We start from the raw sequence: 24,752 nt of genomic DNA, 5'->3' as shown, positions 1-24,752 counted from the left end.
ATTTATTTATTTATTATTTATTCAGTGACAGTGGTGGAATATGATAGCTATTTAAATGTCATTTTTTGTCATTAAAAAATGAAATATTAGGAATTATTACGTTACTATTTAAAGGAAAATCGGTTGCCAGCTACACGCATGAACATTTGATTTTGTATAAATTAAAAAAAAACTCCGAATATTTATTGCTTTTTAAAAGTTTAATTAAGAATGATTTAAACGAAGCAATACATTAAAAATAATAAGTGTTTGCAAATTTCATTATTTTGGCCTACATGACCCCAAACATCCATATATGGTTTTTGTTTTTATTATCTTATGAATGACAGCTGTAAATCATAGGTCAACACCATAACATTTCTCATATTCATAAGTGATGAAACGTGTATATTACATTCTCCTGTTTGATTTGCAGGGGTATCCAACATCTTACAATCTTGGACTCGGTGAACATTTTATTTCAAGCGCTGTCGAGAGATGTAGCAATGATTAAAAATAAAATGTTGCCATATCAATCTGAACAAAATCCCTGCATGATGGAAACTTCATGAGCTCAGGTTGCCATGGAGACAAAGAAACTAGGTGGGGGACTTCAGTTTGTGATCCTAGTCCGAATAGACTTTGACGTCTATTGCTGTCAAGGGCAGATAATGAGTTAAAAATAAAAAAATAAAAACATCCACAAGCTGAACTTTCTTTTCTAAAAAAAGAATGGTGGGAAAAATATAGTGGAATGTGGAGCATGCAGAATCCCTTGAAGTAGATTTGAACAAGAGATTTAAGAACTTGCTCTGCAGCCCAAGAAGCCATTAAAAAGTCACCAAAAACACCAGACAGTCGTTTAAAGGGCCACCGTTGTTTTTACAATACAAATCGACAGCTTGCTTCAATGCTACACTGCTATTGCAACAAGAACACTTTGTCCATTAACAATTTTGGGATTAACTGTGATTTTTTTAATATATATAATTTAACAAACCCACACACATATATGCACTAAAATGTAAACATTCATTCTACGCACCCAAAAATAGCAACAAAAATGCACTTGAATTTTGGAGGATTCACTTTTTTTTTTTTCCCAATCGGTGAAAAACAGACACTTCTCAGCACATATGTAATACCAGAACATCTTTCCATACTCGTGTCAGGTTTTTGTCTAACCTAGCTTTGGCACCAATGTTAGCGTTGTTGAAAACGGAGGGGAAAAAAAGGGGAAAAAAATCACACATTTACATTTTGGACAGTTGCTAACAATCACAAAAGCATCCTCTGCAACAAAAACAAGATGAGCGTAGAAAGTTATAAATACACGTGTTCGTTTAAAATACAAATATTTGTACAAAAATCAAATTTGTGGTAGGTGACGGTTTTAAAACAATGGAGTCAACGTAGATAGGCAGTCATGTTTGTGTTTAACAGTATATTAAAGGTTGACGAGCATCCCTTTTCAAGCTTGTGAAGGGACTCGATCACAGTTGTCGGAAATACATATTTTCAGGGTGAACCTAAAATGGGGCGCTATTGAGCTTCAAACAGATTAAACACATAAACCGTCATTGACCGTGACAGGCGTCCAATCCATGGATTGGATGTCTCTCGCCTTCAATGTCAGGGAGGGAGTTTATCACTATTTGCTGCCACAAAGTATGTGACATAAAAATGTCTGAGTTGTTAAAGGGAATGATATGACCACACGGATTAGTATTTCAGGTGCAAGTTATCAGCACAAATGTACATCATTTCCTTATCTAGACATTCTGTGTGCATTTTATTCAGATTAAACAACCACCATTTATTATTTTGAGTGCACTTTATATACAGGGATGTGCTCCATTTTTATTAGCCAGAGGTCAGCCGTTCAAATGAATGATGTTGTGATTTGGTGTATATCGCATATCCATTTTCTGGCTACAATTTAGCATTTCCTGTGTTTGTTTTATTTACAGTGTCATGAAAAATGGTTGATTGAGCATTCACCTGTCACGGTCATTTTAGGTTCAACCTGAAATCTCTCTCAAAACTCCAATGTCGCTATTTTTTGTGTGACAAATATACAGTGGCAAGTCAAACGCTCACTCTTGTTGTAAATACAGAGCAATTGTGAGGTGGGCTGTGTTTAAAAGGGTTCTTTATCTTTCGACTTGGCTTTCTGTGGCATCGCCGTATCCTGCGTATTTTTTCCTCCCGCCTTCGCCTTGGTGTCGCTTTTGAGCGGAGAGGCGGGGAGCGCCGCCTCACGTTCGTCCAAATCGTCGAAACTCACTTCCTGCACGGCCTCTTGTTTTTTGAATGAGTCCCGGCGTTCGGACAGAGCCAACTTCCGCATCACCACCACCTCCGCGGAGTGGTGGTTGGCGCCGCGGTGTTGAGGCGTGGCGGTGCTGCGATGGTGCTCGTACAAGCCTTGGCGCCCGTGTTCGCCCACGCACACAAACCCGGTGACGCCGTCTTCCTCCGCGTCCTCGCCTTCGGACAGCGGCACTTCCATGGTGTGCCTGCGGGTGCCGTAAGCTTTGCGGTCGCAGTGATAACCGCCGGTCCCTTTGTCTCCGCCGGTCAGCTTCTCTGCCGACTGGACTCTCTTGAGGAGCGGCGATCGCGGTGGCTCGGCGCTGCGCGGGCGTACGGAGTGGCGGGCGATCGTGGGAGGGGACAGCGTTTTGCCGTGAAAACCCTGCAAAGATTTGGGGTGGCTGGGAAGGCAGGAGGGAGAGCACTGAGGAGACAGCGGCTGGGGAGGTGGGATGCAAGCCAGGGGCGACGGCGGGATGCTGCTGGTGGACTTGCAGCGGCCGGCCTTGGTGTAGCGGCCCAGGACGTGAAGGGAGCTGGGACGGGCTTGAGGTACTGGCGAATTGGGCGAGCTGGAGCACGGGGATGAACTTGAATCTGCACAAAGAGGAGAGACACAGCGAGACAAGGCCATTTATTGAGAATGGGCAGAAACGGAAGCGTAGTACTCGACCTATAAAGTTTAGATTTTATGACACCCGTGCCTAGACTGCCATTAAGACCCTTGCACCATTGTTTTTTTCCGTAGCTAGCGCTTACACATATTTTTTCCCCTCTGTATTTTTATTTATTTATTTCATTTTCTATTTTTACCTCCTGAGTGGTCAGGGGCAGGGGAACGGCAGGGAGTGGACGGTCCGGGGGAGAGGGACTGAGTGGGGGATCCGGAGAGGCTGTCGCTGGAGGACTGGTGGAACCCGGAGGAGAAGCTGCGGCTGCTTTGCATGGGTGGCGGTGGCGCATGTTTGGACAGCTTCTTCAAGATATTACGCCGGCGGCTACAAGCAAAGACGTAAATGTCAACGATCCGGTCGTTTTTATTTTCACGTGCCAACGTGCATTGAAAAAGGACCTGTCCTGTCCGTCTCTCCTCTTGCTTCTTTTGCTGCGCCGAGCCATCTTCGCCTTGGAGCTTGTCTTTCTGGCAGGACCTACTTTGATGGAAGTGTTTTCCAAAGCAGTAGTTTGAAGGGTCACCCGATTGCCACTCTGTTGAAGGCATCGTTTTTCATTATATCTGACATGGAATTCAAAAGAATACAAAGGGCCCCTGGTGTTGAATTTGCATACCTTGAGAAGAAGCTCTACCACTTCTGTGTGCACAAGACCCTGTACGGATTCCCCGTTGACATGAGTGATGAGGTCACCTGCCCTTAATCCAGCCTCGTGCGCTGGGCTGCTCTCCTCCACGCACTAAACATGTTTAAAAAGATTATATGCAAAACTTTCAGGGAAGCGGCTATCACTACAAAGAACCAGGAGTACCAAAATGTAACATATTTCAAAAATAATGTCATTAAATATGTTATTTCAGAATGAAATGTTATTTCTATTACCATTAACATTTCAATGTCCATCTACTTATTTCCATTTTTATCGAATTATTTAAATTGTATTTATAGCCATTTCAAATGAGGCTTATTTCATTCCAAATAAACATCTGAAATAAACATACCCAGACCATGTGGTGAACTGTGTAGACATCAGTGTCTCCCATGTAGACTCTAATGGCTCGCAAAGCAAAGCCAAACCTCTTCCCAGAGCTGTGGATGACCACCGGAGGCCTGAGGCAGCTGATGTTGATGGAAAGATCCCGGCTGGGGGAGGAGTCTCTGGACGATGGGTTGGATGACAACGATAAAGACGACTTGGGGCTGGAAGGAGGCCCCGCTGAGTCATCTGGACGAGAAGCGCAAACCAAAAAGGTCAGGCGCATGCTGCGCTTGGTTATTATGATTACATTTAACTCATTGGCTGCCGCCATTGTGGCCCGTAATAAAAATGTATTTTACACCCCTGCTCTACCGTATCTCAGCACAGGGTGTATAACGTACAATTATTGTAAACATACCTTTTTTAGGGATTAAAAAAAAGAGAAAAAAAAAGAAAAACACTACCTACTCCAATTGTATAGTTTAAAGCTGGATATTATGCTATGAATTGCATTTTTCGAGATGACACTTTGCCTCCCTTGAGCCATAATGTGTGCCACAGGACATTCGTGTTCAGTCTTGCACACTTTCGTCCTTCTAGTTTTGGTCTAAATTGCTTAGCAACAGTCTGTAGAGGGCAGTGTAAACATGAACCATAAAAGCAATGGGAAGTAGAGCAGCGTGGAACATTATATCAGCTCACTGGGACTGTAAAAACGACCCCCTAATGTGTGAACATTCTTAAAATTCATGTGGTGTAATTGTTATCTGTGCACCTGGGGTGATAATGAGGGAAAGTCCTGAGACTGAGGCAGACTTGGGGACTTTTCCAGCAGGAGGCCTGGGTTTATCCGGTGTATCAAGTTGGTGGGCGATGCGTCTGGACGCGCCCCTGCGGAATGACGGTCTGGTGCCCGTGCTGTTGCTGCGTAGGCGGATGCGTCGCAGGTTGGAGACCACGCCGTCTAAAAAAAGGAGCGGAGGAGGACCACCTCGAGTCTTTTAGGAGTTCGGAATAACAGGGTACGCGAGTCTTACCCTCCTCTTCGGCAGAGATGGCGAAGCGAGGCATCATGTCCAGGCTCTGCGTGCTGTTTAACACGAGCGGGCTCGCACTGCGCTCAGACTGGGACGAACTGGAGGAAGCACGTGGACGCAAACTGCAAGAGAAATACAAGATTTTATTGACCTGCATCATGAGTCTTTTCCACTTTGCAGTAACTAGGACTAACAAAAATAAAAGTGCAAATATTTTATGCATTTCCATGTGCGCATGTAAACGAACTGTGGTTTCACACAGTCGTAACAGAGTTTGGTAACGTTCATTTTCAAAACACAGCCCTGCGGTCATGAATCGTCATTCAATGTTCGGAAAAACGTTAAGAGAAGAGAGTTAGTTATTCCTGAATTCTGAACATTTTGTGCTCACTGACCACATTAAAATAGAGAAGAAGAAAAAAAAAGACATAACCACTGGGGACAGCACCCACTGGTATTTGGATTCCTTCTTTAAAGGCTAAAGTTTGGCATTTGTCTGTCGCCAGGCTGTTTTTTTTCTTTGCAGATAGATGCAGTCATATTTGGACATGAATGTCTTGACTCACCAAGGTTAACTGACCAAACCTACTTGTTTATGAAGCAAATTTTCCTGAAATATTGTGATATAGTCATTTTGAGGCTATATCTAACCACCCATGGCTAATTTCAGGGCTCTCACCTTCCCCTGAGTCCATCTGGTCTGTCCCCGCTCGCCAGGTGCTTGTGTCCGTCTCCTGGGGAAAAAGCACATCTGCCTTCCCATCGCTCCTCCTTCTCTTCACTGTGGCTCCTCTCCGAAGAAGACAAGCTGTGGTTGGAGGGTGTGGAAGTGGACAAGTGCTCGGTGCTGCTGTAAACCTGAAAAAGTACGGGGAAATAGATTTGGTGATTTTTAAATGCAAAAGTTTGAAGTAACGCGGTCACCGGCGAAAAATACTTTGTTAAAGCGATGAGCCACAGAGGAGAACTGCCGCAGTTCCAGAGAGGATTCGTCGTCGTTAGTTTCATCATCATCAGAGTCGAGGTGAGAGTAGCGCTCGGATCGGGCTGGAGGTTACAAACATAACAGCACCTCAAAAATCACGTTCAATTCCCAATTCAAAAAGGGAAAACGTCACTACTTTATTTTGATGACGTTCATGTGTACTAAAATAGAATATGATACCGTATATTATACTGGTTGCCAGCCGTCCTCATGACGAACTTCCTTCACATGATGCCTCAAGCTCATAAACATGTGTTGCATTTAAAAAAAAATCTGCTTACTATCAAAATAACTAGTGTCCTCGTCAGTCTCCAGTTGTGGTATGAACTCTGCTTTTTGCCTCAGAAGGCCATTCCAGTCAAGACCCAAGAAGAACATATGCATCTTCACTTCCGTGGTTCCAGCTGAGGAGAATAAATATGACTATGAGCAATTATATCATCCAATGGTTATTCTATGGTCTAAAGCAGTGGTCCCCAAACCGGTCCTCGAGGGCCGCTGTGGGTGCAAGTTTTTGTTCCAACCGATCCAGCAGAGACACTTTAACCAATGAGATTTCAGCAGAAAACAAGAAGCACCTGACTGCAATCCATTGATTGCACTTGTAGGACACCAGATTGGTGAAAAGGTGTCCTCTTTCTGGGTTGGAATAAAAACCCGCACCCACTTTGTGGCCCTTTGTGGAATAGTTCGGAGACCACTGGTCTAAAGTTTTGGATTGGCTGTGAAAAAAATATTAATATTTGGTTCAAAATGGTTAGTTATTGGTTAAGCTTTGTTCATTTATGGTCAGATGTGATGAATTTGGGGTACAAAATAGTTCATGGTTAAATGTTGTCACTTTCCAAAAGGGTTCATTTTCTATCCAAATTAGTTCAATAATTTTCTGTCCAGTTTTTCAATTTTGGTCCAAAATATTTCTAGTTTTTCCTCAGGGCGATTTATTTTTGCTCCAAACAAAAAGAGCTACATTTTGTTGAAAATTGTAGTGAATCGTATTGCATCAGAATTATACTGTGACATTATTTTTGCTGTGTGGTGTTCAATTTAAAAACGTTTTCACTTTAAATGAAGAGAAAATTCTTTTTAACATTCATTCAGATCAGTCATTAAACTCTGCTGCCTACCTGTTCCCAGGCGCTCCAGTGGACTCTGACGAAGTAGTCTAGTGATAAGGTCTTGGGTGTCAGCTGGCAGCGCATCTTCCCCCTCGGGCCAGATGATATCATCTGGACAAACAAGCCAACAATGGTGACTCACTGATAGAACGCTGATGAAGTCAAGACTGAATTTTGTGAGGAATGACCAATATTTGTGACAAAAAAAGTCGCCATGCCGGACTTACCGTTGACCACCTGACCAAAAAGCTGTTCTGGTGTATCTCCAAAGAATGGCACGCAGCCCACAAGGAACTCATAAAGGATAATGCCCATGGCCCACCAGTCCACGGGCTTCCCATAGCCCTGCCTCAGGATCACCTCTGGAGCAATGTACTCTGGGGTACCACACACCTGTGAAGAATAGGTAAGTAGGTAGTAGTCACATGATTTCACTTTTTCACAAGCTACTAAGCCAAGATGTCAATCTTCTCCTTAGGAGTGACCAGGTTGGGTAGGATTAGGAATGAGACAAGAAGATAAATATTCTTTTCAAAAAACAAAAGTGACAACAGACCTGTTTGTCAATGAACTCTCTCGTGTCCTTCTCAATGTGACCTTCATACAAATTAGTTGTCATGTTCATCAGGCCAATCTTTGACAGCCCAAAATCTGTTAGCTTAATGTGGCCCATGGAGGTGATTAACAAACTACAAAGGAAGGGGAAAATACATTCAAATCATTCATGACATCCGTATATTATGATAGAAGCTATTTATTTCTAGCTGTTGGGGCAGTCGGTGGGCTCACTTGTCAGGTTTGAGATCTCTGTGTACAATGCCATAGTTGTGAAGGTACTCTAAGGCCAGGACGGTTTCTGCAAAGTACATGCGCGCCATGTCCACAGGCAGAGGACCAATGTTCTTCAATAGATTTGCACAATCGCCACCTTTTGATAAGTCAGTGTTACGGTTATAAAACCTTCTTTCAATGACAGACAGTATAAATGGCTTGAATGTTCAAAACGACACCGAGTACAAATTGTACCTTCCACGTACTCCATGACCATGCAGAGGTGTCGGCGGGTTTCAAAAGAGCAAAACATGGAAACCACGAATGGGTTTTCGGCAAAAGTCAGAATGTCACGTTCCACAAACACTTGCTGGATCTGGTTTCTCAAAATCAGGTTCTGCCGGTTGATTTTTTTCATGGCAAAACGTTGACGGGTTTCCCTGTGACGTACTAGGAATACAGCTCTGCGAGGGGGAAAAGTAGGAGAAGCAAGTTTACTTTTTTTAGCAATATTGAGAAACATGCTAGCCTGAAATCATTGATTTCCTATTTGTGGAAGGTCTGTTTAATGTCGAATTTAGAAAACAGTTTTTCATCAAATAACCAAAATGGTACTATATCATCCCATATTGTTAACACGATATATACATTTTAGCATAGAAGCTATTTTTCACCTATTGCCCAGCACTAATGACAACAGGGTCTCTTTGATAGCTAATATTTAATTCCCAATCTGTTTATTCTGCTTATATTCACAAAAGACAGAAAGTCTGTTGAATGCAAACAAAGAAGTTAAGTCTTTCTCACCCGTAGGCACCATTGCTAATCAACTTGATGGTGTCAAAGTCACTCTCCAGTGGTTTCCTGCGCGGGGGGGTGCAAACCGCACGGGTCTAAAGCGCAGATAAATAACAGGAAACTGAATCAATGTTCCATGTGATAATATGATCATGAACTCTGTAAAACAGGACTTTTTGTTCCTTGCTTTTCAATCTCTACCTGTGTTGGCGTTGCATCTCCAGACTCATCCGATTCTCTGCTGGCGGATCTATGACTTGGGCTTGTTTGTTCCAGTTGGACCATATCTGTAAGAGCAGAATTAACATAAAACAGACTATAATGGGAAGAGAAACGAGGGCAACGGCAGCCAATGTGTTTAGTAACTTCACTGTGAAAAAATACCCCGTTTCTCAATGTGGATGAAAACTAAGTGAGGCCAGAGATATGTGATTTTCTTTGCCCCCTTTTTCTAACAATACCTTCAAGTGGATCCCTTGTGAGTCCGAGCTGGCTGACGATGTATCTGGGAATATCGGTCTTGATCCCCCTGGCTTGACCTTCTGCTGTCTCCAAACGCTGGTAGAACTCTTCAGGATCAAATTCCTGTCCAAGACAAAAGCATCATTTACATGTAACCAATATTTAGTTTAAGGTTATTATTCAGTTTTTTTCATCTTAACTATAATATCAATCCGCTTAAATAATACAATGGTGCAAAACTGTAAATCAATCGGTGAAGTAATTCTTTTGTAGTTCTCTAGTAAGTTTCCAGAGAGAACGTGAACTTTTTTTCCTTTCTGCTTGTAAATCTTGCCATCACAGTAATTTAGACTAATAAAGTTACGTGTTTCAGAATCACTCCAAAAACATTTTGCCTTGTTTTGTATTTTACACCAACAAGTACTTCCTGTACTCAAATGATCCCTTGAAAATAGATCAAGCACAGCAGATCCTATCAAAGATGATGGTCAGATATTTATTCACTTTAAAAAAAAGAGTCAACCCAGGGGCAACTTTTTTGGGGGAAAAAAAGAACAGCACAAGAGCATATTCAACTTTTGCATTTGTTTACATGGCCACACATACCTGGGTTATTTCCAAAAACACGTTTACAAAAGGATTATTGGGTACATGTACACGTGCTCACTGATGCGCTGTTTCATATCATTTGACCTAGTTAACTTTTATGATTAGGCCAACATGGAAAAAGAAAGAAATCACTGAGTTGACAGGCAGCGAAAAGTATTGCTAACTGTGTGAAACATTACAGCTCCTTTGAATATTTATCAACTTGACACTGTAGCTCCACAATTGCCAACTTCTAAGAACAAAACATCACAATACATTCCACTACATCTAACGTCATCCAAGTGTCATTATTATTACTACTAGAACATATCATCAGTCTGTGCCGTGACATCTGCATTTCAAGTATTTAATCCAATGACTATGAGCCAAAGGAGCCTTACCAGACATTCTAGGAGCCTTGCAGGCCTGGAGATGATGATGAGGATCTTCTTCACTAGTTTTGTAATTGTGGTCACTTCCTCACTCTCTGAACGTTCATATGCCTGGTGGAGAAACAAATAATTATCTACTTGCATTAGCCGTTCTTTTGCATCCATCATTCAATGTTACTTTGCTTGTCAGGTTTCTGAATTATAGAAAAGTCTGCTTGATGCAGAATGTCTGTGTTGGAGTCTAATTTCCATGATTGCAAAAACTGAAAATATTTATGCTGTCAAAGGAGTGAAATATTTCAGCCGACTAATAAACAGTGTAGTATTACCAAACTCGTGAATGTAGTAGTTTTGTTTTCGTAAAACAATCAGTTTTTATCTGTTAAAATTGCACAAAAGAGCAATTTCAAACAGCCAATTCAGCTAAACCTGGAAATGATTGAAGTTGCTAAGCGTGAACTGAGCTAAGGGGGGGCATCTTATGATGTATTTGGACTTTAGAGCAAATGTCTTGCATGAAGGTAAGATTCAAAATTGACTAATACTTTTTTGATCCCTGATATCATGATTTTGGCTTTCTTTACAGCCATTTTTCTAATTGACAGAATGGAACACGATTACGACCAGCATCACATCAAATACATCACATTCTGGTCAATCCTGGTCTGTCCAGTTGTTGATCATTTTTTCCATGGCTGGATAGTAACGAGAAAAGCAGTCTATGAAGTCCAAAGCTATTTCTGTCCCTTCTATAGCACGTATTAGTATACTAAATGTCTGCTGAAAGGATTATCCAATGAACTGTCCTGGAATTGAAATCATCAAGTCGTAACATGTAATGACAGCTCGAACAAGCAGTTCCTTTTCAATGTTCCAAAGGAACCACATGAAAGAACTTAATGTGCAACCAAGCAGTAGGAACTGGCTCCACAAATCAACTTGGTTGCTAACGAACGCTCATAACTGCAGACGTACCTCGTGCAGAAGCTTCTCCAGCTTCTCCTGCAACTCCACAAAGTAGCGAGAGGTGACCAAGCCTTTCTGGGACTTGTCCAGGCAGTCTCGAACCAGTTCTACCAGCTGATGCTGGATGAACCCGAGAACCCCATCGGCCAGGGGCAGAGCGCTTCCGGGCGAACACTCTTCGATGATGTCCAGAAGGCGACCTTCCATCTGTGCAGTTGCCTAAGAGAGTATCCAAGGTGGAGGGTGTCCATAAACATGATGTTCAATGAACCCAACATTGCAATGAATTAAACGAAGCAAAGAAAAGGAGCTTCCGAATCTCACCGCACCTTCGGAAAACGTTCTTTATAAACATGATTCATCATGACAATCTCGTTGTCAAACGTTCCGCAGGTTCGTCCGGGGCTGGATGAGAAAAAGCAAATGTTGGAATGACTTCAAATCACATTAAATGCATTGACAGATCAACCATTTAGTGACCCAGCATGAAATGGACAACATTTTTGTCCAAGATATGAACACTGTCCTGAAATGAGCTTTCTCAGGATTGACAGCCAATTCGTATCGCAAACGCAATCTGTTTAAAAAATGCCTCTAATAGGTATGACATCAGTTTCTCATCTACAGAAATCCTGAGTACATTTGCTTCGTGTAACGTGGGAAATTTGAAAACAAGCAGCACGATCAATGTACTATCAACAGCTATACTGAAAATAGCAACCTATGCAACACAGCAAGTCGGAACAAGAGCGTGTAACACAAGTAACGTGAGCTTTCTATTTCAGTAGAGTGGTTTAACAGGCCGGCATGGCAATGGTTAACGGCTTGGGGACTTTATGCAAGCTTTACAGGCACTCAGTAACTATTTTTGAAGCCACCAGTCACTTACCAGTAACCCATTTTAATTCGAACGTGAAGTTAAATAACAGCGTTTTACCAGCAGCGCACCGAGTTTTCTAATGTTTTCTTCCACGTTCATTGGACAATAACTAAACTTTTTTTAATCCATTTATTAACCTTTTAAAGGCCATTAATTTAACTCTTTGGCTGCCATTGATGGAGCTAGATGTCCAATTCATTTAATTGAGAAAGTCTGATAGCAAATGTTCCCTGCAAATCCTCCCAGTCAAAATTGACATTATTCATTTAAAAAAAATAAAAAAATATATATATATATTTCTTTGGTGGCACAGTGGAAGAGAAGTTAGAACGTATCCCTCCCAGTTCTGAAATTGGGGGTTCAATCCCGTTGCGTTTGCATGTTCTCCCCCATGCCAATATGGGTTTCTCCAGGGTTATGCTCAAGTACCCCTGCGACCCTTGTGAGGATAAGTGGTACAGAAAATGAATGTATTTCTCAAAAGCATTAATTTTTGATCAACTAATTCATTTAAATTAAATTGGATTAATATGTCATTCATTTTAATTTATATTTATTCATAAAAATACTAACAATGGTGAAAAATGACAAATAAATAATCATATCTAATATACGTGGACATCCCGTTTTTTGATCAAGCAGGCAGAACATACCTCAAACTTGAATATTGTGGCCAGATGACCCAAAATGCAATGTCTTTGACTTTTGTAAATTACTCTCAAGAATAGTTGAGTTAACTTGGGCAAGTGCTGTGGGTGAGGACGGATTTGATACCTGAGACTACGCGAGCGGAGCCTAACAGGAGGTGAAACATGAGGTCCCTCTTCGTCCGCCACACATTCCGTACTCCGGAAATGCTTAAACAGGAAGTGGAGATCATCTTGTGTAGGCTGGAGAGGCAGCTGGTGCAAGAGCTCCTGGGAGGATGACGACTAAGGTGGAAAAGAACAAAAGTGAGATCAGATCGTAGCTTCATAGCATTGTTTTTTTGCTTTACATATCCAAATATGCTGGGAGAGTATGAAGCCGAAAGGGCAATAAAAAAGAAACGTCATTTCTTTCATTTTTTCCGCTAACTGTCAGCTGTCCGAGAGCTTTAGTGTTCAGTTCACCAAGACCAGGATTTTTATTTGGCGCTGCGGTATATCCCTAGGCAGGCCGCACGGCTGTTATATTGGCCATGTGTGCTTTCTTTTTCTCGCCGCACGTCAAAATTTGAGACGGGCGGGCTGGAATTTGTGATAACTTCCATCTGGCGGGGGTCTTAAGTGTAAGAGGAAAACACGATTGGACGTCAAATGTACAACAGACTGAAAAAAGGTGATGGAAAGAGGACGCAGGAGGAAACTGGAGATGTTTCAGGCCGGAGTAGCATAAAGAGCTCACTGAGGAGTCCTGAAAAGGGGCTTTGTTTGGGGAGGGCTGACCTCACCGTCCGTCTCTGAGCCATGTGGCCAACCATGCAAAATTACAGCCGTGACAGAGAGGACATAGCTATTGTTTTACCGCCGAGTGCCGTTTTCAGAAATGACTTTCAAGAAATTTGAAAAGCCATAAGTTGCAAGTGCTAAATGGCTTCTTCACATTGAACGTGAAAATGTGGAAACAAATGTGGAAACATAACCACTTGTAACGATAAGGTTCATTTTGAAGTGCGTTGTTGCAAGAAACGTCAGCATTCTGTGTCTCTTTCTCGTCAAAACAGTTGAATTAAGTCTGAAAAACAGATCAAATTGCTCTTGGAAACCATCTCCGTTACTTTTGGTCAGCGCTTGAATGATTCATCTCTTCCCTCTGTGCGGCGTGATAAACTACTGTGATTCAAGGATTTATCATCAGACGCATCCTGTTATCATGACTAACTCATGAAAACAAGATTGCGTCTCCTTTTCTTGTGTGGCGTAGAACTGGGCATCGTGTGGAATATTTAGTCAACCCGTTTGTGCTTTTAAAGGCGAGTGCGAGCGTCTCTTGTGACCTCTAACGACGCACTTCTAGTTCGCACGCGGGACCTCGACACTGCTGACGTGTGAGTGTGAAACGGCAATTCCGACGGTGGGCAGACGCCAGCGACGTTTGTCCTCCTGCCAAGAGTAGGGACACGCCATGAATGAAGGTTTTGCTTCTAGACTGCCCGGCGGAGCAAAACACACAGCTCGAAAGGCCAACTTTTAGCTCGCAAGCAGGTGAGAGTTTCACACGTTGAAAATTGATTGGCACTGACATAGGAAAGGTGACTGCGGGGGGTTTGGAAGGAAAATATTAAATGATATCAAAAAATTGGTTGAAATAGAAGCTTACAGATACGGATGAACTGGGTGCATTGGTGCAGTATCCAGAGGAGGGAACTGATGCCACAGACCATCTTCGGCCATCTCCTCGGCTGAAAAAAGATAAACAGTAATGTTACCTCAGTAATTAATTATTAAATCCCCTAGCCAAAGAAATTTTAGCCAAGAGTTGATGAATCCTTGAGTATTTCCCAGGATTAGTCGAATCATATGCATAACAAATGATCTACTAATTGTATTCGTTTGGGCTTTACATTTAAGAAATGAACAACAGAACACAAAATTATGGAGTGAGAAAAGATGGACTATGAATACCAGGTAACTGTTAGTGTATCATTGTTCTTTTAAAAAAAGCAGTTAATGGCAAACATTGTGGTTTGAAAATTAATGTGTCTGTTTTGAGCTACAAAAAACGGAAAATATTCAAATGTCTCCAGGTTTCTTTGTAAATCTATTTATAGAAATGAAAATTCACAAAATGAAAAAGAAAATATTGCCAGCTGTGCACCTTTTAGTTTCTTTTTAATTAAAAAAAAAAACTAATATTAGTGTATTTTGTTCAATTGAAAATATATGAAGAAAAAATCTAAATAAGAAAATATAAAAATTAAATAGAAATAAGAGACTAAAGCTTTTTGAGTTTTTTTATTAGAATGTTTTTTGGTGTTTTTCCAAATAAATAAAATAATATTTACTTTTTTTTTTTTTTCAAAAACTAGGAATTGTACATATTTTTAGTAAACATTTATAATTTGTCAATTGACCTGAAATTTCATTCTCCACAGTTTTTGGTTAACTCACTCCTACGCTTAAACTAGTCTCCTGCCTCACCCCATGACATCTGGATTTTTTGGCCAGTTTCAACTGCCACATCTCCATTTTTTCTTGCCAGGATGACTTTTTTTTTTACCATTTTGGCTTGTGAGATCCTACAAATTCATCTTTCACTTGGTTGCCAATGACAGTGATAAACATGCAACCTACAATAAAATGAGGAAGAAAAACCAACCATTTTAGAACATTTCTTACCTCTCAGTACGGACCAGGTGGCTTTGCGGAGACGATATGGGGAAAGCAGAAACAGAGCAGAGAAACAGTAAGAGACAAATGTGAGGAACAAAGTAAACACAGCCTAATGAGAATGACAAAACAAGCCTAGCTGTCATGCTCCCGTGTCCCACTTTGCAGCTGAACACCTGCCAGACTGTTCTTTGTCATTACGCAGCAATGACATTAACTTTGTACAAAGATAAAATAAACTCAACCAAGAAGTAGCACACTCATAACACCCCCTCCCCCACCGGTCCAGCATGTTCTCTAAGGACATGTCCCACTTTCTTTCACTGATTCAATCCATGATGACAAGGCTTCTTCACACAAACAAGCTTTTGGAGACATGTTGCCAAATACAAAACGACAAGAATAACCAAGGCCTGTGGATTTTTTGGGGCGGTTTATAACTGGGTTCACATATGTAACATATTGGTTACTGTGGATTGCCTTTGTTGGAAGTGCTTATTCCATACCTGTCAACCTCTGCCGATAACTGCCCTTATAAATGATTATGATTCCCCTTACAAACCCCCAAAAAACCTTACAAACACCGTACGACTCGTACGGTGTTTGTAAGGGTTTTTTGGGGTTTGTAAGGGGAATCATAATCATTTATAAGGGCAGTTATCGGCAGAGGTTGACAGGTATGTTATTCTGAATTCTGAATTCTGATCAATATTGTTGTCAGAGTTTGAAGATGAGGAAAAAAATATATTGCAACACACAGGTCCATATATGAAGATCTATAAACTGGCGTGTGGTTCTGAGTAATCGTTTTGCTAATTGGTCACTTTAGTCATGTCAAATCTTAGGCCAGTTATTGCATGTTACTGCTGTTCCAGGTTTGTGTGATGAAATAATTGGATACTCGTGTGAATAAGAAACGAACCCAATGAACCTAAAAACACTGCACTGCCTTCTTTGTCTAAACATTGGCAGTCTGTCGAGGCTTAATTTAAATGAGTCATGCAGACAAGCAACACAAACCATCCCTGCAAATCTGCTGGGATATTTTGTACTGCGCAACAACACCAAAAAGAGGGAAAAGGTAGTGTACAAAGACACTTCATTTTTAACTACTACTTTGCACGAAAAAACGTCACGTAACATTTGAATTATTATCTCATTTAACTTTGATTTATCAAAACATTATGGATCCTAAATTGAAGATTCTACAAAAAGTCAGATTTGTTTTTGTTTTTAAAAAAATAAAAACTTTGGAAACTGCAAATTATACATCATTATGTGCAAGCAACCATTCTGTGTCTTGTGAGAAATGTTTTGAAAAGTCCGTAATTTCACTCATAATCACAACAGTGCTACCAAAGACCCGTGACCAGCAAGAGGCCCTGAGGCTTTTCAGCTGGCGTGCCTGCTTTTTACTGCTTGTTTCCATCATGGTGTATGAAATGGACTGGTCAGCACGCCAGGATGACCTTGTCAATTTTTCCCTCAAAAAATAAAAAATAAATAAAAAACAGACATTGTGTTTTGAAAATTAAACGCTGGTGTCCAAGTGGAAATTTTGGTTCATCGTGCTGTTGTTTGAACAGACTCATGAATCGAAATAACAACTCAGCTTTCTGTTGCTCAGTCATTGTCTCGTGGTTTTTGAACCCACAGCTCATTCAATTTGGAAGACAAAACACAGCGGCTCGGCTGGTCTGCACTTAATCACTTCAAACTGAATTACGCAAATGTCTAAGCCTGTATCAGAAGCAAGATCAAGATGACATGTAAAAAAAAGAGGAGCCTGATATCCCATGTAGCTATTCAAATCATTTCAAGTCAACTCTTACCTGCGGGCAAACTGGAAGTTAGCAGAGCTGCTGGCAGAAACGTTTCTGGGGCTTTCTGATGGGCTGTTGCCAGCTAAAGAAAGACAGTATATTAAAAGTTTAGACTTACCGACCATTAACAGTTAACCACGTCCATAACCGTACTATGAAGTGCTGTAGAACTGCCCTAGCCTAGTTTGATTTACACTATTTTGCACTGTCACGTGTTATCATTTTTAAATATTCAACTAATCACAGTGACAGACCTCCAATTCATTTGAATTGAGAGTTGGTAACAAAAGTTTAAATGGACTGAACGTCTGTCGCTGGCAATGGCATTGAAACAGCCAGTCTTCCCAGATAAAGAAGATATTTAAAAAATGTCATGTCTATGCACCATAGCCTTAACACAACATGATCTATAGACAGGAAATCAACAAAATAAGACTGGGGGGAAAATACTAACGGATAACATCAAGAGTCGAATTGGGTATCCCAGCATAGAAGATCCCCCTTTATGATTATGTACACAGTAAATGAAATGAGACTGCCACGGGATTATCCAAAACACATCTCATCTGGCACACAACAGTAAACACAAAATCACACAAGCACCTGTGGCAAGCGGGAGAGGTGAAAGCGGCCGTGAGAGAGTGGGGGAAGGGGTCCCCACCGCCAAACTCCTTCTCTTGTTGTTGCGGGCTCTGTGAGAGGCGGAAAACAAATTCAACTGTTAAAATTCAAAAACACAGTAACGCATATCTGTTGGTATGACATTGAAAAATGGATGTTTCACGGAAACTTCACTCAAAAAATGGTTCACTGCGACTCATTTTTCGGTGCCGGGTCAGACGCGGTATGAGCTAATGATCTATTTGATCTGCCAATGACGTGTTTGGTGAACTGCTTGAAGCAACAGCGCTTCATCCTACAACCAAAAGGCATGCGTACTGGTTATAGAGCAGGGGTATCCAAACTATTCCACAAGCAGTGGGTGAAGGGTTTCGTTCCAACGGATCCAGACAGTTTCACCAATGAAGTTTCTTCTGAAACCAGCAGCACCCGATGGCAGTCAACTGTTTACACATTAAGGACAGCAGATTGCTGACAATGTAACCTCTTTATCGGTTGGAATGAAACCCTGCACCCACTGCGGCCCTTGAGGACCGGTTTGGACACCCTTGTTATGGAGCAAAAATGCATCCATTTAAAACCATGACATAATCATGCAGTCTCTTCATACCACTGCAGTCATCGCCGTGAACCAGCAAGACATTCTTACACAGTGGCAGAAGTCAACATACAGAATCTGCAATGAGTCGTGATGGAATTACTGCAGTTAGATACATTTTGCTAGAAGTCTAGTATAAAACAACATGCACCCTTAAAAAAATTAAAGGGACGTTAACGATGATAGATCAAGGCATTTCTGGGTCAACATTGAGGCAGATTCACCCTTTGGTGCTGTGTGTTTAGGCTACCAAGACAAAATGTAAAAACCAGTAGAAGTAGTAGACAAATGTTTGACTTGAGAATGATGAAGCTAAACGCACAAGAAATCGTGGATGATTTCTATTTCATCATTGTCACTGTTAGACTTTATCTCTGGTTCGAAGAAACATAATAGAGGCATGTCATGTTATAAAGAATATACAACAGTTTAATGTTGTACATGATCTCATGGGAAGATGCTTCTAAAATCGCTGGGCTTCACTGAAAGCCACAGTAATCACTAGGTTGTCAGACTAGCTAAAAATGAAAGCAATTTAAACTAAGCTGTAGAAAAATTCACACTGGACATATCATTGTGTGTACACTCGTAAAACTAACTAATGAGGCAAGAATGCGGACTAAAGTACCCCATATTCTGAGTTATCAGACTTATTTGTATATTCAAAGTCACCAGTAGACTGATACTGGAATAGCGTCAACGGTATCAGTATTGTAGTACTAAATGAGAATTAAACATGGTACCAAAACCAGTGAAATCTGGAACAAGATGAGAACATTAGTAAACATTTCTATGACCGCCAATTTGTGCAGGGCAGTATACAACAACGCACAAACGACTACACTTGCAAAACAGGTTACTTTGTAAAAGACGCTCCTAAAAACACTAGCACCATTGTGGCGTCAAATGTTCATATTTTGCACGCATTGCACTTTTTTTTGCAAATGTTATTACCCTAGTAAACTGTTATTCTGTTTTTTAACACCTTTTGTACAAAATTTGGATGCTGTCCATTGTTTTTTGTTTATTCTTTCAATATATTGTGTGGCAAAATGCAATTGTAAAAGTGGGTCAAATAATTTTGTTTTATAAAGTAATCATGATAACATGGTTATGGTGTAGTTGTACATGGAATTACTGATTCATGAAATTTCTGTTATTGTAGGGGTATCTGGAACAAATCCCTAAAAATTAAGTGGGTTTCACTCTATAGTTCTATTTTTTTGTAATATGTAGCATAAATATTGTGCCTGATTAATGGCATTTCAATGGGTAAACGGAATATGATTAACAAGTAAACTGAGTTATCAGTGATGGCGACTTTACTGACATTACTACATCTAAGAAGCATTAATTAATGATTTGACCATTTAATTATGGAGTGCTACCAGCTTTAAATTGACTTATATTGTCGTCGGTGACATTCAAAGAGAAGGGCTGTCATAAACTACAATAGGCTCGAAATGGACGTTACAAGCTCGTTTTACGGTTCACAAAAGGGACATATATATTCGATTGGGAGGCTAATTCAATCCCTCTACCAGAGAGAATCTTACATCGTGGTTACGTCGAGAAATCGATCTGCACTAATAGTTAGTGGCGTTTTATGCGACAGATAAGTGCAGACAATATGCAGTCGACACACATAACGCGCTTTTCGGAATAAAAGAGCCTATCACACAAACACCACAATGCAATTATCATCTATTTCACAATTAAATAAGAGAAAATGAAGCTCAGATAAGATGATAGCATGGCATTAGAAAATGTTTGACGTGTTATTATTATTTTTTTACCCTTTAGTTCTTTTCATCATGGCCCCGGTAACAAAACTAGTTTTGTAGCTCGGCAACACCGTCCAGTAATGGTTTTGGTCAGCCATGATGGTAGCAATAATGATGACCGATAAAGACGAGCCAGGTACGGGAGTCGTCCTCTACAGCCAAGCGCCCATGTCGAAGAGTCTTCCCCAGTGAGGCTTCACCGGGGTCGGCTAGCTTAGCTCGGTTAGTCCGTCGTTGAGCTTGGCTGAAAATTGAGCCCGGACCCAAAGCTCGCCAACTCGGTGATGACGAGCCGTTTCTACATCCATCTCCCGTGCTTCTATGTCACCGCTGTCACCCGTAGCGCTTCAAGAAAAGACTATCCGCACCAGAATGCGACATTATCGGCTGATAACTGCGGCAAAAACAATAAAGACTGAATTAAAAAAAAAAAACTTTCCAGGCACGGCAGCGTCAAACGGCGCATGTGCAAAAATTTGCGCTGAAGGGAGGAGAAATGCTGTTGCTTTCAAGTACCACGGGAAGATTTGGAAATGGGAAACAAATGAAGTAGTCATGAGCCACTAAACAGAAAATATATGGAATTAGGTCACGGCGGGAGACATAAAAAGCGCCAATAAATGCTTTTTAAATTTTATTTACACTATTGAATGCCAAACTGGAATGTGGGGGAAGAAACTTTCCAACCTGTGTAGGATCATGGAGCATGTTCATGAATGTGACATTTGTCTTTGGGGAGTGGGCATAAAACTATAGTAAATTAGTAATAATCTCATAACTAAAATCCATATATTAACTTAATGAACGGGCTATTCCCTTATCCCATATTAATAAATATTAACATAGTATATAATGTTTTCAGAGATGTCAGTGACATTCAAACAACCCTACAGCGCCTCCTCTGTCTCTTTACCAAAATAATGCCATCTGAATGACGTTATCTGCCTACTGCTAAAGCATGAACAACCAGTTTATATTGTGTTTGTTCAGTGTTGAAAGGTGAACATCAACCTATTTTTTTGTTAAAACAGTACAAATGATAACAAGCAGGTTAAAGTTTGTCAAGACAGATGCCTCCCTCTTTTAAAATTAACACAATGTTTGCTCAATATTAAAAGGCAATGCCCTATGAACTCAAAGCCTGGAAACCTCAAGATTAAAAAAAATCAATCAATATTCAAACAATGGCCTACCGACACATTTTCACTTTTTCACTTGAGTTAACATAAAACCAGTCAGAGCAGTGAGACCACTTTGACCTCAGCCCGGCCTTTTCTCGCAGCGTTAATGGTTGCTTTCCAAGAGGCTGGGCGGGGTTAACGTATACACCCATGAAATGATGGTATACTCTTGTATACTCTATACGTATACTGATAATCTGACAGGTGTCTGATCTGGTCAGAAGAGAAGGATTTTGTAATACTTACACAGTTCCTCTCCGTGGAAGACTCAGCTCCTTCTGAAAGGAAGAAATAGCGAAACCAAATTAGGAATACGGAAGCATTACTTTGGTATGACTTAACTGAACAAGGGTTTGTGAATAATCATTTTCAAATAATCATTCAATGTTCAACAAGGTAGTGAACATAAGAAGTTCTTTTGTTCTTGTTAGTGCGTGTAAATGTCGTTAGATGCAGTGTGGCCTAGTTTTATGGGTTACAAATAGGTCATGAGTCACTGACAATGTTGTAAAAGTTTACACTTTGCCAAGCTGACCATGTGCTCCGCTTTCTTAGACGGTGTATGCAGAAACGATGGCATATGCTTAATTTGGGCAATTTAGCAGAACATAACATTTGAGACATTTTAATGAAAATCATTCTTTTTAAGAAAATGGCAGTTCTAAAAGAAGCTCAATATTGACATTTGGAATTTGATTGGATCATTTCTTATCCACTTGCTTATGGTGACAATAATATAATCCTAATTGATTACATATGAATTCAAATTGTTGTTTAATGAGGAAAAATATATGGTAACTTAATCTTTGAACTGTTAACGGAGAATCCTAAATTAATCAATCTAGGAAATATAGCACAAGCAAACACATGATAACCCGCTATTTTTCCACAGCCAACCTGCGATCAATCGCAAATCCATCAATGCGTAAATACATCCCAACATCCAAACAATGAACGCCCCTCTCTGTCAACGACAGCCATTGAGTTACGTCTCCTATATTTCCTAAGGAAAATGCACAAAACGTACACTGGCCTAACAGAGCACTTGATCATTCCCATCCGAGTAAAACAAACATGGCATTCAGGAGGAGATAAAGGAGGTTCCTGTGGCGATCATGTGTTCTCCTCTTATCACCAAGGCAACCATTTGCCAAAGCCTGGAAATGAGATGCTCCAAAATAAACACAACCCGTGGTCACTTCACACCACCACCAACCATTCGTAAAAACAATCAACACATGAACCATCCATCCATTGACAACACCCGTGCAAACCCCGGTTTTATCTCCTTGAAATTTGCCTAGAAACAAGCGTCGTGTTGTGACGGCTTCCATTTCTGAATAAAAATGGATTTTACCTGCAGCCCCCGTCGTCTCAGGATATTCGGCTCATCCATTATTGAATAGAATTCCAAAAGTGTATGTGCTTCAGAGCGCTTTCTTTCTCCAGTCAAGCCATTTGCGGAGAGTGCGTTCTTCCTCACGGCTGCGCCTCCACATCATCATCATCATCATCCCCCCCGGACTCCCCCCTCATCTTCATCTTGCTCATCATCCTCGCCTGTTTCGCCACAAACCCTTTCAAGGTGGTCCTTTTAATAGGTCACGTGGTGATGTGGAGGCAGAAGTGAGGTAAAAGTAATCCCAGTCTGTAATTCAGTAAAAGTACTTGTTGAGGAAAAAGTCAATAATTAAAAGGATCTGCTTTCACAATGGCTTGTGTGTTGGAGATAACGTGGCCTTTTATTCGTGTGGACTATGAAGCCTTTGTTCTTCCGGAATTCCTTATTCATGGCGCATCTTCTATTCGGGAACATCAACACGGGCCCCGTTAAATCAAGCTTTAAAAGAATTTTTTAAGTAAAGATAAAGTGTGATAGACATCCAATTTACTTGCACTAGTAGACTTGAAATAGATTGGACGTCTATTCCCATCACCAAAGAAAAATATCCTATTTTTATTTTCATTTTCATTATGAATTATTTTCAAAACATAGTATGTTGAAAAACAGAAGGATTAAATATGGTATTTATTATATTATTATAATTTTAATGTGTGTATATAAAACACACACCAATTTGTTTCCTCATAGCAAAAAAATAATTGGTGCTTAATTAACCCTTAAAATATAGCATACTAGAGTAGTAGTACAGTATCTAGTATGGATAGGATGCTGATAAATTATTTATTTTCACAGTTGGACTCAATTTGCCCTGCATTGCCAGGTGTTTGGTTCACATTTACTCATAATAAACAGAGTACTGTCCACTAGAGGGCGTAGCAGTAATGTACTACAGTAAAGTACAGTACATACATTGTCCTCAAAGGGCCTTGGCAGTTACTTGACAGTGTAAACAAGACCACACACAGAGATGGAATTCCAGCTGTAGCAAAAAAATCCCAGTCTAAACCTGAACAGCAACAATACAGGACGTCCAATCCGTTTTAACTGGGAGAGCTGGCACAGATCTTTGGATGCCAGCCTTTCCCAGTGAAAATGGCAATGGCAGTTCTAATGACATTTGTTGGCCAAACTCTAAAATTGCAATCTTGTGTAACTCATAAGAGCCTTTCACACACTTCAAGCCGTCAAGGTTCGATTGAATGGTGATGGCGAGGTATATGTTGCTTCATTACCTGAGTGACTCACAGCTCAGATATCCAAACACATGCACGCATGCACACACACGTCAATGGAAATGTAGCTTCTCTGCTTTACATATGCAGCAACTTGCTCGCCAAAGTCATTAAAGTTAAATAGTGTGCTCCAGTCAGTTTGTTCTTTTCCCATTTGTATGTGTTACCATGAGAGCAGATGTATTCAATGAAGAGGTTTAGTCATTATTCAAGACCAAACATCATCCCCAATTATCATTCTGCTCTCTATTGTGAAAAAAAATTACGAGGAAAATAAATGGAATAAATGATTTTGTAACCATGGTTTTTTATCTCGCCCACAGATATACGAGAGAACGTTTTATTTTCTCTTATGCAGTTGACTGAGTGTAATTGGGTTGACATTTAAACTCCCAACCTTCAATTTTTAAATCATTTATAGACAAAATACTAATGTACATAGTTTTGGTGTAAATTAACTTGTCCTAGAGTGAAATTTTAAAAAAGCAACAACAAAAAAACTCTAAAAAAAATTAGTGAAGCAAAATGCCATTTTGTCATGTCCCACCACAGTTTAATACAATTTAAATAACATAATGATATTTGTTTAATTGCAATATATTTTGTAGCTTTGGGAAAATGGCCATTTTCCCAAATATGAACGGGGGATTGAACCATTGATCCCAGAACTGTGAGCCAAATGCGCCAACCGCCCAAAAAATCACACCCACGAATGAAAAAATCTTGTATTTACAACTATTTTACAGTGATTATACCACATATTGTCAACACCAAATAAACCAATCCTCCTTTTCTGTTCCTGCCCTTACCTTCAGGAGTCCATCTATTTGTTATTGAAACAGACAAAATCCT

General features: G+C 40.5%; 1 protein-coding gene across 2 annotated transcripts; it reads right to left on the bottom strand.

The window, feature by feature from the left end:
* Window positions 1–445: 445 nt before the first annotated feature.
* On the bottom strand, window positions 446–22,777 carry mast3a (microtubule associated serine/threonine kinase 3a). Of its 2 annotated transcripts, XM_077615122.1 has the most exons (28): window positions 22,621–22,777; window positions 21,510–21,541; window positions 17,683–17,771; window positions 17,089–17,161; window positions 15,266–15,286; window positions 14,247–14,328; window positions 12,720–12,877; window positions 11,395–11,470; window positions 11,075–11,284; window positions 10,109–10,210; window positions 9,119–9,242; window positions 8,859–8,944; window positions 8,667–8,752; window positions 8,115–8,323; window positions 7,878–8,016; window positions 7,645–7,777; window positions 7,316–7,481; window positions 7,098–7,199; window positions 6,252–6,374; window positions 5,923–6,032; window positions 5,665–5,843; window positions 4,986–5,107; window positions 4,724–4,912; window positions 3,971–4,194; window positions 3,586–3,708; window positions 3,368–3,504; window positions 3,109–3,293; window positions 446–2,892 (listed from the first exon to the last, which is right to left on the bottom strand). In XM_077615122.1, the coding sequence occupies exons 1-28, from the start codon at window positions 22,657–22,659 to the stop codon at window positions 2,120–2,122; spliced, it is 4,092 nt and encodes a 1,363-aa protein (XP_077471248.1). In that variant the 5' UTR covers window positions 22,660–22,777; the 3' UTR covers window positions 446–2,119. The 2 variants fall into 2 exon arrangements, with proteins under 2 accessions (XP_077471248.1, XP_077471247.1); XM_077615121.1 differs by lacking the exons at window positions 21,510–21,541; window positions 22,621–22,777 and adding an exon at window positions 20,095–20,534.
* Between the last annotated feature and the right edge of the window lie 1,975 nt (window positions 22,778–24,752).

This window comes from Stigmatopora argus, chromosome 12, assembly GCF_051989625.1.
Source record: "Stigmatopora argus isolate UIUO_Sarg chromosome 12, RoL_Sarg_1.0, whole genome shotgun sequence".
NCBI classification, from domain to species: Eukaryota; Metazoa; Chordata; class Actinopteri; order Syngnathiformes; family Syngnathidae; genus Stigmatopora; species Stigmatopora argus.
This window is presented reverse-complemented; position numbering and strand designations above follow the sequence as displayed.

What these genes read in the sequence shown, in the direction of transcription:
- mast3a (XM_077615121.1), bottom strand. Translation starts at nt 20,180, where the DNA reads ATGGCTGACCAAAACCATTACTGGACGGTGTTGCCGAGCTACAAAACT. An exon ending in ATAAAGAACGTTTTCCGAAG is followed by an intron (nt 11,285 to 11,394) that starts GTGCGGTGAGAT and finishes ATACTCTCTTAG; the next exon opens with GCAACTGCACAGATGGAAGG. An exon ending in CAGTTCACCACATGGTCTGG is followed by an intron (nt 3,709 to 3,970) that starts GTATGTTTATTT and finishes AAACATGTTTAG; the next exon opens with TGCGTGGAGGAGAGCAGCCC.